Source organism: Dipodomys spectabilis, unplaced genomic scaffold (genome assembly GCF_019054845.1).
Source record: "Dipodomys spectabilis isolate Male_0828 unplaced genomic scaffold, ASM1905484v1 ptg000375l, whole genome shotgun sequence".
Taxonomy (NCBI): Eukaryota; Metazoa; Chordata; class Mammalia; order Rodentia; family Heteromyidae; genus Dipodomys; species Dipodomys spectabilis.
In genome coordinates, this window is record NW_024871052.1 from 290,001 (window position 1) to 304,441 (window position 14,441).

A 14,441-nucleotide genomic window follows, 5' to 3' on the forward strand; every position below is an offset into this window, starting at 1 on the left:
AAAAAAATGGAGGCTGGCGGGATTGAGGGGGGTGGGGGACAAGGGCGCAGGGATTATAAGGGACTGGGGGGGTGTCTCACAGCACAGGAGGGGTTCAGGGAGCTGGGGAGAGGGGGCAAGCAAGAACTGCGGGGTGGCTCCCTCTCCGTCTCCAGCGCCAGCCGTCACCCAGCCTGTGACCTTGACCGGTGACCTGCAGTCCTCGCTGACCCAGTAGGGGTGGGGGACAGGGGAGGGGAGGAAGGACCACCAAAATCATGCAAGAGAGACGCCTAGTCCATGGGGGCCAGCCGGCCCGGCCCGACCCACTGCTAAGACTCCCTGGCGACCCAGGGGAGGAGGGGTATGTAGGGAGGGGTGGAGGAGAGGGGGGGGGAGCTCTCTCGCACACCGATGCCCGCACATGCGCAGTACCACTTAAAGAGAGTTGCATGCAGTCTTTCCTGGTTCTGGGGGTGGGGGATGGGGTGGGGAGGGGCTGCAGCCCCATTGTACCAGTCTGACCATCTCAGAAACTCAGCTCTGGGGGGAGAGGGAGGAGGGGGAGAGGGGTGGGTGGAGGGGTGCCCAGCAGGCCCCAAGCTCACCCAGTGCAAGGGAGGGGGAATGGAGAGGTGGAGGGGGGGATGGAGAGGTGGAGGGGGGGATGGAGAGGTGTGGGGGATGGAGGGGTGTGGGGGGATGGAGGGGTGTGGGGGGGATGGAGGGGTGTGTGGGGGGATGGAGGGGTGGGGGGGATGGAGGGGTGTGGGGGGATGGAGGGGTATGGGGGGATGGAGGGGTGTGGGGGGATGGAGGGGTGTGGGGGGGATGGAGGGGTGTGGGGGGGATGGAGGGTGTGGGGGGGATGGAGGGTGTGGGGGGGATGGAGGGGTGTGGGGGGGATGGAGGGGTGTGGGGGGATGGAGGGGTGTGGGGGGGATGGAGGGGTGTGGGGGGGATGGAGGGGTGTGTGGGGGATGGAGGGGTGTGGGGGGATGGAGGGGTGTGGGGGGGATGGAGGGGTGTGGGGGGATGGAGGGGTGTGTGGGGGATGGAGGGGTGGGGGGGGATGGAGGGGTGTGTGGGGGATGGAGGGGTGTGTGGGGGATGGAGGGGTGTGGGGGGGATGGAGGGGTGTGGGGGGGATGGAGGGGTGTGGGGGGATGGAGGGGTGTGGGGGGGGATGGAGGGGTGTGGGGGGATGGAGGGGTGGGGGGGATGGGGGGTGTGGGGGGGATGGAGGGGTGTGGGGGGGATGGAGGGGTGTGGGGGGGATGGAGGGGTGTGGGGGGATGGAGGTGTGGGGGGGATGGAGGGGTGTGTGGGGGATGGAGGGGTGTGTGGGGGATGGAGGGGTGTGTGGGGGATGGAGGGGTGTGGGGGGGATGGAGGGGTGTGGGGGGGATGGAGGGGTGTGGGGGGATGGAGGGGTGGGGGGGATGGGGGTGTGGGGGGGATGGAGGGGTGTGGGGGGATGGGGTGTGGGGGGGGATGGAGGGGTGTGGGGGGATGGAGGGGTGTGGGGGGGATGGAGGGGTGTGGGGGGGATGGAGGGGTGTGGGGGGATGGAGGTGTGTGGGGGGATGGAGGGGTGTGGGGGGGATGGAGGGGTGTGGGGGGGGGATGGAGGGGTGTGGGGGGATGGAGGGGTGTGGGGGGGATGGAGGGGTGTGGGGGGGATGGAGGGGTGTGGGGGATGGAGGGGTGGGGGGGATGGGGGGTGGGATGGAGGGGTGTGGGGGATGGAGGGGTGTGTGGGGGGATGGAGGGGTGTGGGGGGATGGAGGGGTGTGGGGGGATGGGGTGTGGAGGGGATGGAGGGGTGTGGGGGGGATGGGGGGTGTGGGGGGGATGGAGGGGTGTGGGGGGGGATGGAGGGGTGTGGGGGGATGGGGTGTGGGGGGGATGGAGGAGTGTGGGGGGATGGAGGGGTGTGGGGGGATGGAGGGGTGTGTGGGGGGATGGAGGGGTGTGGGGGGATGGAGGGGTGGGGGGGATGGAGGGGTGTGGGGGGATGGAGGGGTGTGTGGGGGATGGAGGGGTGTGGGGTGATGGAGGGTGTGGGGGGATGGAGGGATGGAGGGGTGTGGGGGGGATGGAGGGGTGTGGGGGGGATGGAGGGGTGTGGGGGGATGGAGGGGTGTGGGGGGATGGGGTGTGGGGGGGATGGAGGGGTGTGGGGGGGATGGGGGGTGTGGGGGGGATGGAGGGGTGTGGGGGGATGGAGGGGTGGGGGGGATGGGGGGTGTGGGGGGGATGGAGGGTTGTGGGGGGGGATGGAGGGGTGTGGGGGGATGGGGTGTGGGGGGGGATGGAGGGGTGTGGGGGGGATGGAGGGGTGTGGGGGGATGGAGGGGTGTGGGGGGAATGGAGGGGTGTGTGGGGGGATGGAGGGGTGTGGGGGGATGGAGGGGTGGGGGGGGATGGAGGGGGTGTGGGGGGGATGGAGGGGTGTGTGGGGGATGGAGGGGTGTGGGATGATGGAGGGTGTGGGGGGATGGAGGGATGGAGGGGTGTGGGGGGGATGGGGGGTGTGGGGGGGATGGAGGGGTGTGGGGGGATGGAGGGGTGTGGGGGGATGGAGGTGTGGGGGGGATGGAGGGGTGTGGGGGGATGGAGGGGTGTGTGGGGGGATGGAGGGGTGTGGGGGGATGGAGGGGTCTGTGGGGAGCACGCGGTGAGGGAGGGGGGGTGAAGGTGGATTCTGGGGTTCCTCTAGACTAAGGGGAGGCGTTTGGAGGGGGCGGGGCGGGGCGCTACAGGCCCGGGGTGTGTGTGTGTGGGGTGGGGGCTGCGGGCCTTGGGGAGCCTGAGGCCGTGGGCGCCCCCTCCCGAGCCCCGGGGGTGAAGGCGGGGGCGCGCGTAGAAAACGTGGGGCGGGGGGGGGGGGGTCACTCGGCCGTGGGCCCGGCCCGCGAGCAGCACCGCGGCCGGCGCACGCTCTGCAGCAGCGCGCGGAAGAGGCCGGGCGGGCGCTTGGGCTCGGGCTCGGGCGGGGGCGCGCTGCGCACGGAGCCGGCGCGGCCGGGACCCGCGCGGGGGGCGGCGGGGACGGCGGCGGCGGCGGGGACGGCGGGGACCCCGGCGGGGGCCGGCGCGGGGGCCCCCTGGCGGCCGTGCTCCTCGATCTGCCGTTCCAGATGCTTCTGGATGGCCAGGCCCAGCACCTCCACCTCCATGGCGGCGCCGTACACCTCCCACGTCATGCCCTTCTCGTCCCACTTCACGTCGCGCACGGGCTCCGCGGCCTCGGGCGGCGCCAGGGCGGCCGCCAGCGCCGAGCCGGGCCGCACGCGCACCTCGGGGAAGGCGGCGGCGGCGGCGGGCGGCGGCGCGCCGGCCTGCGGGGTCATGGGCCCCGTGGCCACCGACCGCGTCTCGGTGATGGCGGCGGCGCCGCCCAGCGACACCTGCAGCCCCGCGTCCCGGCGGCGCGGGGGGCCCTGGAAGCTGAAGGCCGGGGTCCCCGGCGGGGCGCCGTCCTGGGGGGACATGGGGCTCACGGCCACCGACACGCAGGCGCGCGCCTCGGCCTGCGTGCCCGCGTCCTCGCGCGCGGGGCCCGGCGGCGAGCCTCCCGCGTCCCACGACGGCGCCTTGGTGAAGTTGTCCCGGGTCCGCGGCCCCGTGGTCATCGTCGTGGAGTCTGTGGATCCCGGAGGCCCCGCGGGCTGCCGCTCCTTCTCGGGAGTCGGGGACGCGGGGGACCCCGCCGCCCCCCGCGGCTGGGAAGATGGGGTGCGCTCCTGCCCGGGGCGCTGGGCGGCCGGAGGGTCCCCGGCCTCGGGCTGGGCCTTCCCGGAGGCCCCGATCTCCGCCTCCTCCGTGGTGGGGTCCCCCTGGATGTCGGGGGTCAGCGGGGGACCCCCCTTTTCCTTGGGCGTCGTCGTGGCGTTCCTGGGGTCTCCAGACGGGGCCGAGGCCCGGGGCTCCGCTTTCCCTTCCGGCCCTGGGATGTTCTCGACAGCGCACGGGGGACCCCCTGTCCCCGGGGATCGGGGTCCCCCAGGACCCGAGGACACAGGCCTGGCCTTGCCAGAAGATGATGACAACGACGACGACGTTGTGACATTTCCCAGGGCTGCCGTGGGCTCCGCCCTCCCAGGAAACTCGGGGTTCCCCGAAGGGTCAGTGGTCCCCCGCTTTCCCACTGCCCACCCCCGTTCTTCTGCCTGTCCTGGAGACGAGGGCTGGGGTGGCTTTCCTGGGGACACCAGCCCCTCCACCTCTCCCGAGGAGACAGCGCCTGGCTCACCGCAAGGTCCAGACCCCCCACTTTTCACGGCAGATGTGGGGTCTTTCCCAGGATCCATCTCTCCAGCGGCGGTCAGCCTCACAGGTACGAGATGTCCTTCTCCTGAGGAGGTGGGGCTCCCCTTTCCCAGGGACCCACAGTCCTCTCTTGTGGGGGACCTGGTTTCTGCATTTCCCAGAGATGGAGGTGCTGCAGATCTCAAGTGTTTGGTATCCTCCACCCTTCTGGTGGGCTCAGGATCCCCTATTCCAGAAGATTCAGGCTTCCCGGAGAGTCCAGAATCTCCTGTCTGTCCTGTGGCTGTGCGTTGGGTCTTTCCTGTGCATGTGTGTTCGGTACTTCCTAAGGACGCAGGATTCACCTCTGCAGGGTGTCCCGGATCGTGTTTCCCCAAAGACATGACATCTTCCTTCCTCGTTGGAGCAGGGACCATCTCCTCTGAAGATAGGGGGGGCTTAGGCTGCTCCTTGCTTGGAAACACAGCGCCCACCTTTTGCAAAGACTCAGAGCCGCCCTGGTGGCTTGGAGACACCAGGTCTACCTCGCCGGTGCATCCAGGATCTGCCTTTCCCACTGATTCAGGCTCCTCTTTCTTGGGATGTGGAGAGCCCATCCTTCCAGAAGCATCGCTCGGAGTAGAGACAGCAGGTTCACTCTTTTCCATCAACAGAGGCTCTGCCTTGGAGAACTCAGACTCTTCCTTCCCCATGGCAGCAGGGCGTGCCTGCGTGGAGGATTTAGAATCCATCTCTTCCAAGAACGTGGGGTTTCTGTTCTCCGAGGAGGTGGGGACAGGGCTCACGGGGGACCTGGACTCTGGCAGCCCAGCCAAAGCAGTCTCTGGGCTCCCTAAGACCAAGGCGGCATCTGCTGCCAGGATCTCCTTGGTGGTGGGTCCTGGGGGAGGGGTGCAGGTAGAAGAAGGACAGGCCATGCCCCCAGAAGGACCCTCAGAGCAGAGGGCCCCTTCCTCAACCCCACTGGGGCCGCTGGGTCTTGAGTCCATGGCTGGGTTTTGATCAGGGGTATCCCTGAGCGGGGAGGGGCTGGGCTTGGGCTGAGAGGCGCTGTGATCCTTCATGGCCAGGTGCCCAGTGCCCAGCCTCCCATCCTGCGGGGAGCCGAGGGACCCGGGAAGGCTGGAGCCAGGCTGGATCTTTAGCGCTGTCCATCGACGCTCGCGGCCATGCTCGAGACCACGGCTGCCGTCCAGTTCTGAAACACAGGGAAAGGACACGTTCAGGCTTCAGAGGAGGAGACTGGGTGGGGAATGGTCTCAATCCTGATTCTCCCAGCAGCCCAAGCGCTCCTGTCCACAGGGGCACTGGGTTGAACACACAAATCCAACCACGTCACTATCTTGATCCTGTGAAGATGTGTGTGTGTGTGCGTGTGTGTGTGTGAGTACAGGGGCTTGAACTCATGGCTTCAGGCTCTCACTTGGCTGTTTTTACTCAAGGGCTGGTGCACCGCCACTTGAGCCACAGCTCTACTTCCGGCTTTTTGCTTGTTCACGGGAACCTAAGAATCTCACAGACCTGTCGGCCTGCCTGGCTGATTGCAAACCACGACCTTCAGCTCTCAGCATCCTGGAGTAGCTGGGATTACAGGCGCGAGCTACAGTGCTCAAACTTGCTCTCCTAAGTGTCTTGAGAGAAGTGGGAAATCTAGACCTTAATGTAAAAAAAAAAAAATATATATATATATATATGTATGCTAATGAATCCAAGATTTAAAATAACAAGCCCAAACACTTAAGTGGGCCAAAGGAAACAGTAGGCCACCCATTTATGCCTGCGTGGATGGTGTCTGGTCAAGGTAGGCCACGGATACCTGCAGGCCTGGCTGGAGGAAGAGGGGCTGGCCAGGCCCGAGGTGGAAGCAGCTCAGGCATGCATTCAAGCTCCTATTCAAGGGATCCTTCATCCATCACGCGGCTCCCTCTACAACAGGCTGGGAGCACTGGCAATAGTCCTGCTATAAGGTCGTGCAGGGGTGGGGATTGCAGGCAGCAAGCACTGAGACAGGAAAGAAAAGGAATGGAGGTGGGGGAGGGGAGGGCAATTGGCTATAGTGGGTGATGGCCAGGGTGACCTGAAGGGTATTGGCTGGAGCAAGGGTTGCTGGGTAGCAGTGCTGGAGATGGGGTGAACTGAGTTTGAAGAAAGTCCAACAAGTAGTTGGGTCTCCAAGCAACTCTTCTTCATGGCCTTAGATACTCCAGATTCACCCTGGACTCCCTCCCTCCCTTCCTCCTCCCCCTCTTCTTCTCTTGTTGGTCATAGAGCTTGAACTCAGAGCCTGGGCGCTGCCCCTCAGCTCTTCAGCTCAAGGCGAGCGCTCTACCACTTGAGCCACAACGCCACTTCCGGTCTTCCGGTGTTTCACTGGAGATCAGAGTCTCACGGATTTTCCTTGCCCGGGCTGGCTTTGAACCATGATCCTCAGATTTCCGTCTCCTGAGTAACTAGGATTGCAGGAGTGAGCCACCGGCGCCTGTCTAAGATTGGGTTATTTTTCTTCAGATATCTGCGATGTGTTGCGGGACCCCAACTCTGAGATTGCATCTAGGGACCATGGAACTGCCAGTGTATGGATGCAGTCAGCACATTATTGACAGGAAACTTGCTTTCATTGGTTTTGCCTTTTTTTTTTTTTTTTAAAATGATCAAAATCGAAATCTTTTAGCCAGGGACCGATGGCTCTCACCTGTCATCCTAGCTACTTAGGAGGCTGAAATCTGAGGATTGCAGTTCAAAGCCAGACTAAAAAGGGAGAGTCCATGACACTCTTTTCTCCAATTAATTCCAGCAAAAAGCTGGAAGTGGGGGGTGTGGCTGAAGAGGTAGAGTTGCTAGCCTTGAATGTAAAAGCTAAGGGACAGCGCCTGGGCCTCAAGTTCAAGCCCCAGGACCAGCCCAAGAGAAAAGGAAAAGAAAAACAATAGAACAAGGGAGCGGATTAATGCCTCCTGACATCCGCAGAGGGAGGGAGGGAAGAGAGAGGAGTTGGGGTGTGTGTGTGTGGCAAACTGGAGGTATCTGTCCATTAACAACACACACTGGGCACTCATGCAACCTCCTGGGTACCACTCTGTGGGTTAGGAAAAAGCAGGGAGTGTGATTGGGTAGAGGGTAGGCAATAAAGTAGGAGCAAAGAAAATAATGCAACATTCCCCATACTAGATGCTACCTCCCCACAAAGGAGGGGGGGGGGAGAGAAGAAAAAGGGGAGGGGCCAGCAGCAGCCAATCAGGAGAGGCCTGGGGGGAGGAATAGATGGCCAGTCCTATGGATACTGGAAAACCCAGGAGTGTTTTAAGCCCAGAAGTGAATGTGGCGGGCCTCCTAATTTACCAAGCAAAGCCAGAAATCTGGATTTCTTTTTAAAGACAGATATTCTGGGGCTTGAACTCAGGATGCTGTCCTTTTGATTTTTTTCACTCAAGGCTGGCACTCGATACACCTCGAGCCGTAGCTCCTCTTCTAGCTTATTTTATTTATTTGTTGTGATTAATTGGAGATAAAAGCCTCATGGACTTTTCTGTCCAGGTTGGCTTCAAACCATGATCCTTAGATCTCAGCCTCCTGAGTAGCTAGGATTCCTAGTATGAGCCATCAGCATCCAGCGAAGTTCAATTTTTTGTTTGTTTTTGTTTTTGGTCATGGTGGGGCTCGAACTCCGGGCCTGGGTGTTTGCTGTCCCTGAGCTCTTTTGCTCAAGGTGAGTGCTCTACTACTCTGAGCCACCGAGCCACTTCAGGGTTTTGGTGATTAATTAAAGTCTCACAGGTTTTCCTGCCTGGGTTGGCTTTGAACCTCAATCCTCAAGATCTCAGCCTCCTGAGTAGCTGGGATTACAGGTGTGAGCCACCAGTCATGGGGCTTGAACTCTGGGCCTGGGCACTGTCCCTCAGCTCTTCAGCTCCAGGCGAGCGCTCTACCACTTGAGCCACAGCGCCACTTCCAGTTTTCTGGTGGTTCATTGGAGATAGGAGTCTCATGGGCTTTCCTGCTCAGGCTGACTTGGAACCGTGATCCTCAGATCTCAGCCTCCTGGGTAGCCAGGATGACAGGCGTGAGCCACTGGTGCCGAGGCTAGGATCAATTTTAAAAGGCTAAACAAAATGAATGTTCTGTTGGCCAGCTTTGACTCTGAGGTCACCTGCTTGTACCGTGCAATCATCTCATCCTTGGGGTTGGTCTATACCACATCTGGGCAGATGAAAAGAAGAAACAGCCCGGAGGGGGGGGAATCTGTGAAAGAAGGGGTGTTTGTTCTGGATCTTCAGTCCCCTCATGTCAGCCCTAGTAGCCTTGTCCTGGGGTCCCCACACACCAGTCCCACCAACAAAGAACCCCAAAGAACCCTTCCCCTACCCCCACCCCCCACCAGGCTGCTGTAAGATTTAAGATGTGGGGTGTGCGTGGCTCAGCTCAACTCACTTTAGGGCTGGGCTGTGTACATGTGAGGCCTGTTTTTATCTACTCCGCCTGCCAGATCCCAGCTGTGCTCCTAGGAGAGGGTGGGAGGGGGGGGAGGGGTAGAGCAGGGAAGGGCCTGGGACAGAGACAAAAAAACAAAAACACCCCCAAAAACTCAAAACAGCCAAATCGGGCCTTTTGGAGATGCTTTACAAGTCAATGTTAAATAAAGGAGCAAACCGATCAATATTTGAATATAAGATTTCGCGTGAGAATTGGACTTCTAGATTCGACCAGAACACGAATCTGGGGCATTAGGGCACCTGTCCAACATAAGCGCGATCAGCCATCCCTAATGTGTCTCGTACACTGAGATGATCCGGCGGAGATGACCCATCGCCGGCCCTTCACGCATTACCTTCTGACCTAAGGCCGATAAAGGTTGCATGTGACCTTTGTGCAAGTCAAGTGCTACTTGTGTGCAGAGTTTGCACACATAGCAGACAGGTAATATTCTCCTACGTGTGTGCCTGTATTGCAGCATGAACAGCTGGGGGGGGAGTCTTAAACTCTTACTTGACTCCATCCTCCTACTCAAGGCTGGTGCTCTACCGCTTGAGCCATACCTCCACTTCTGGCTTTTTGCCAGTGGAGATAAAGAGTCTCATGGGCTCTTCTGCCTGGCCTCCAACCGTGATCCTTAGATCTCAGCTTCCTGAGTAGCTAGGATGATAGGCAGGAGCCACCCGTATACCTGGCTTCTGAGACAGTCAGGTCCAGAGTAAGCACTGTGAGCCCCAGCTCGGTTATCGATTAGCTCTGGGACTCAGGGTGGATTTTTCCACTTTCTGAGTCTTAAGTTTCCCAATCTGTGAAATGGGGACTATGTGTCCAGAGCAGAATCGGCTCGCAGGGGTACCAGGCCCCCTTCTGGAGATTGGAAGAAACTGTCTTCCAGTCCCTGCCTCACAAAGTTGCAGGCCCAGCCTTAGAGCCTCCCCGCCCCTCCTTCTGCCAACCCACCCACTAGAGACAGCAATCTCCGAAGCAGGAATTATATCTCCGTTCCACGGACGAGGATCGGACAGGGCCGTGCAGCTGCGGGGAGGGGCAGCTGGGCATCAAAGCCAGTCATGTCTGAGCCCAGACCTGGTGTTTTTTCCCAGGCTTATTTCAGCCAGGATCTTGGACACTAATAATCTTGGCTCTTCAAACCTCCTTTCTAGAGCGTGGTGCCTCACGCCTGGAATCCTAGCTCCTCAGGAGACTGAGATCGGAGGAGAATAATTTGGGCGTCAGCCCCAGCAGGAAAGTCTGTGAGACTCTTAGGTCCAATTGACCAGTCGGAAGGAGAGTTGTGGCTCGTGGATGGAGCAGAAAAAGCCAAGTAAGAGTGGGAGGCAATGAGTTCCAACCCCGGTGCTGGAACCAAAATGAAAACAAGAGAAAACCCCTTTCTGTAATGTGAGCTCAGTAGCAGCGAGGAACATGCAGTAGAAAGAGCAAGTATATCCCAGTCTGCTTTGCCCTCCTGTAAGAACATCCTTCCCCATGGGCAGGTCAGTAGGACCTAGTTGAGGGAGAGGTTGGAATGACTTCTTCAGAGTTCTGGCCGGCTTGCCTGATGTACCAAGGAGGCAAAAGTAGGTGTGTGTGTGTGTGTGTGTGTGTGTGTGTGTGTGTGCAGATTTGCAGAGCCTGAGCTAGCCTGTGGCCAGAACTGGGCTCTTGCCCGTGTTGCTCAAGATAGCCTGGTGTGTCTGTCTGGAACTAGTGGCTCACGTCTGTAATCCTTGCTACTCAGGAAACTGACACCCCCCTCCCCCCAGGCTGCCCCCTTCCGCCTGGATCTCAGTTCAATGTCAGCCTGGGCAGCAAAGTCGGTGAGATTCTGATCTCCAATGAACTACCCAGAGACCCTAAGTGACACTGTGGCTCAAGTGGCAGAGTGCTAGCCTGGAGAGAAGACACGCAGGGACAGTGCCCAGGTCCTGAGTTCAAGTCAAGCCCCAGTACTGGTGCACACACACACACACACACCCCTCACTTGGCATGCATCTGTAGAAGCCGTGTGTGAAGGAGACTCCGGGGCCACCCGGGGCAAGCACAAATGGGTCCGGGGAGAGCACACCGGTGCTGGTAGGCAGAGCAGCCTGGAGGACCGCACAGGGAGCAGGCTAGCCCATTCCTTTTCCCTCTACGATTGCTTCCCAGTCTGAAGCAGCCATTCCTACACACACACACTCACACACACACCCCTCAGAGCTCCAGCCGCACCTGCCAACAACCTCTCTCTCCTGGACGGATGGAGGACCACCTGCCCATCTCCAGCCATCCACGGGTGAGATCTGGGGTGTGAGGGGTGTGTGTGTGTGTGTGCACGAACTTGGGGCCGGGGTGGGGTGGGGGGCCGGAGATGACGGCTGACCCCCGGGGGGCCTAAGGGCTGCCGGGGCCCCGGGGGCGCGCGGAGTCCGCTGCCATCCATCCGGGGTGGTGGGTGGACGTGCGCAGCTGGGCCGGGCCGGGGGCGCGAGGCTCCCCCTCGGTGGGCCGGGTGGGTGCACAGGTGGCCGCGTGGATGCGCCGTGGCGTGTGTGTGCACGCGTGCGCGCGCGCGTGTGTGTGGACCTGTGGCCTCGCCCCGGATGGGGGGGCGAGGCGGGCGGGCGTGCCGCCTGGGGTGCCAGGGGCGCCCCTCGAGCGCGGCGTGGGGGGGTGGGGAGGTGATCGACGCCGGGGGGGGTCCCCTCCCCACCCCCACCCCCCGGTGGCGGGAAGCCCCCCCCCCCCTCCCCGCCCCGCCGCGCGCGCGGAACAAAGCACCCGGGCGGCGGCGGCGAGGCCGGACGCGGTGCCCGGTCCTTCCCGCCCGGGCCTCCGCGCGGCGCCCCGGGGGAGCCGCCCCGCCCGGGGTGGGGTGTGGGGGGGGGCCCCGGGGACCCCGGCGGCCGCCCGCGGGGGGCCCTCTCCTCCCCCCTCCCCGGGGTCGGTGGGTCGGCCCCCCGCCCGGAGGGCAGCGCGGGGCGCGGCGCTTACCCGGCTGCTGCGGCTCCTCGGCGCGGGGCGCGCTCCGCTTCCCGCCGCCGCCGCCGCCACCCCAGCGGCCTGGGCGCCGCCGCCGCCGCCGCCGTCCCCGGAGCCGGCTCCGCGCTCCCGCCCCGCGCCCCGCCCCGCCCCGCGCCCCGCCCCGGGCATGCGCGCTCGCGGCTCCGCCCCGCGCCCCGCCTCCGGCCCGGCCCGCGCCTGCGCGCGCCCGCGGCTCCGCCCCCGGCTCCGCCCCGCGCCCCGCGCCCCGCCCCCGGCCCGGCCCGCGCCTGCGCGCGCCCGCGGCTCCGCCCCCGGCTCCGCCCCCGCCCAGCGCCCCGCCCCGCCCGGAGCCCGGGGTGGGGGGCGGCGCCCGGCGTGGCGGGTCTGCCCGCTCCCCACTTCCAGGAAATTTCCCGCCTCCTCTCCTCCCCCCCCCCCCCGCCGCACTTCCGGCCCCGCCCCTCCCCTGCCCAGCCCGGCCTTTGTCTGCCCGCTGCCCACGCGGCTGCGAGCGGCCGGGACCCCCGATCTCCATCACCCGCGAGCCGGCCTCAGTTTCCCGCTGGAGGACGTGGGACCCGAGCCCGGGCTCGGGGAGGGGTGTCCACGGGGGAGAAAGCAACCCCGGGACTGTCCTTGGCTGGCGCCTGGCTGTGAATCCACCTGCCGAACAACGGGGTATCCCCAGAGTGCCCTCCCCTCCCCCCTCCCCTCCCCTCCCCTCCCCCCTCGTCCCTCTTCCCCCTCCTCTCCCCCCTTTTTCTCCCCCCTCTTCCTCCCCCTCCCCTCCTCCTCCTCTTCCCCTCCCCCTCCTCCCTCCTCCTCCTCCTCTCTCTTTCCCTCTCCCCCTCCCCCCTCCCCTCCCTCTTCCTCCCCCTCCCACTCCCCGTCCTCCCTCTTCCTCCCCCTTCTCCTCTCCCTCTCCTCCTCCCTCTTCCTCCTCTCTCCCCTCCCCCTCTCCCTCCTCTCTCCCCCTCTTCCCCCTTTTCCCCTTCCCCTCCTCCCTCCCCCTCCTCTTCCTCTCCCTCCCCCTCCTCCCTCCCCCTCCTCCTCCCTCTCTCCTTCTCCCCCTCCCCTCCCTCTTCCTCTCCCTCCCACTCCCCTCCTTCCTCCCCCTCCTCCCTCTTCCTCCCCCTCCCCCTCCTCCCTCTTCCTCCCCCTCCTACTCCCCCTCCTCCCTCTTCCTCCCCCTTCTCCTCTCCCTCTCCTCCTCCTCCCTCTCCCTCCCCCTCTCCCTCCTCTCTCCCCCTCTTTCCCCTCTTCCTCTCCCCCTCCTCCTTCCCTCCCTCCCTCCCTCCCTCTCCCCCCCCACTCCCTGGCTTGAACTCAAGGCCTGGCTCTAGTCCCTTTACCTTCACTCAAGGCGGGATAAGAGACTCATGGACTTTGCTGCCCAGGCTGGCTTCGAACTACGATCCTCAGATCTCAGCCTGCTGAGGAGCTACGGTGACAGGCGTGAGCCACGGGGCGCCTGGCTAATGGAGCTCTTATTTTAGGCCCCCGAGATACTGCCGAGTCTTCATGGACAGATCTCACCTAGTTTAAACTTCCAAGCAGTCAAAAGCAAGTGGATATTAATGTGTGATAGCCAGATTTTTCAAAACACACACACACAAAACAGACACAGAAAAAATGTGACCTATGGAAAGTTACGCAGTTTTACTCCTACAAGCTCAAACTTAACCCTTAGGCTTTAGTCTTAAATCTCACCTGGTGACCTGTAAACCACCATGACATTAAAATTAAAAAAAAAAAATCTAGATAGCAAGTGATTGAAAACCTGTGGTGTTGGCATCTCTAGACAGCAGGAGGGAGGGAGCGAGAAGAAAAACCACAGACACCAATTTTCAGCACCGCGGACAGCACCCCAGGGCCTCCGGCTCATTTCTAGTGCTGAAAATGGTCCATTTGCTGCCCGTGAGGGCATTTTCTTCAGAGTTTGCAAGTGCTAGTCGGCATTTATCATTTCCTTCCCAATCCAGCCCTTCGAGGTATACTATGGCTCCATGCTACAGGTAGAGCAATTGAGGGAGGGGTAAGTTCACAGGTCATGGACAGTAGCCAGGTGCTGGTGGCTCACGACAGTAGTTCTAGCTACTTAGAAGACTGAGATCTGAGGATCTTGGTTTGAAGCCAACCGGGACAGGGAGGCTTTTATCTCCAACTAACCACCCAAAAGCCAGAAGTAGAAGCGAGGCTCAAGTGGTAGACAGAGCCCAGGCCCTGAATTCAACCCCCAGTACACACACACACACACACACACACACACCCTGGAAAATGGAGGAGTCAGATTTGCCTCGTGTGTGTGTGTGTGTGTGTGTGTGTGTGTGTGTGTGTGTGTGTGTGTGTGTGTGTTTGCTTAGGCCCTGGGCTTGAACTCAAGACCTGAGTGCTGTCCCTGAGCTTTTGCACTCAAGACTCACACACAGCTCCACTTCTGTTTTTTTGTTTTGTTTTGGTTTTTTGTTTTTGTCTGTCAGTCGTGGGGCTTGAACTCTGGGCCTGGGCGCTGTCTCTCAGCTCTTCAGCTCAAGGCTAGCGCTCTACCACTGAGCTTAGCTCTTTAGTGGCTGCAGTTGGAGACAGATCAGGAAGCCCCTGAGCTGAGCCGGTGATAGACTTGTGTGAGGCCTGGGGAAGAATAGGAACTCCACAGGGAGAAGACGCTGGAACTGAGATCAGGCTCAGAAGGAAGCTCCAAAGAAGAACCAGAAACAGGAGAAGCCAGGAGAAAACCCAGGAGGATGTGG

The 14,441-nt window shown here is 62.1% G+C and overlaps 1 protein-coding gene across 1 annotated transcript; it reads right to left on the minus strand.

Annotated features, from left to right (window-relative positions):
* Positions 1 to 2,873: 2,873 nt before the first annotated feature.
* Positions 2,874 to 11,859, minus strand: Gprin1 (G protein regulated inducer of neurite outgrowth 1). Its single transcript, XM_042667115.1, has 3 exons — positions 11,701 to 11,859; positions 10,709 to 10,814; positions 2,874 to 5,452 (listed from the first exon to the last, which is right to left on the minus strand). Exons 1-3 carry the CDS (start codon positions 11,857 to 11,859, stop codon positions 2,874 to 2,876), a joined length of 2,844 nt encoding a protein of 947 aa, XP_042523049.1.
* Between the last annotated feature and the right edge of the window lie 2,582 nt (positions 11,860 to 14,441).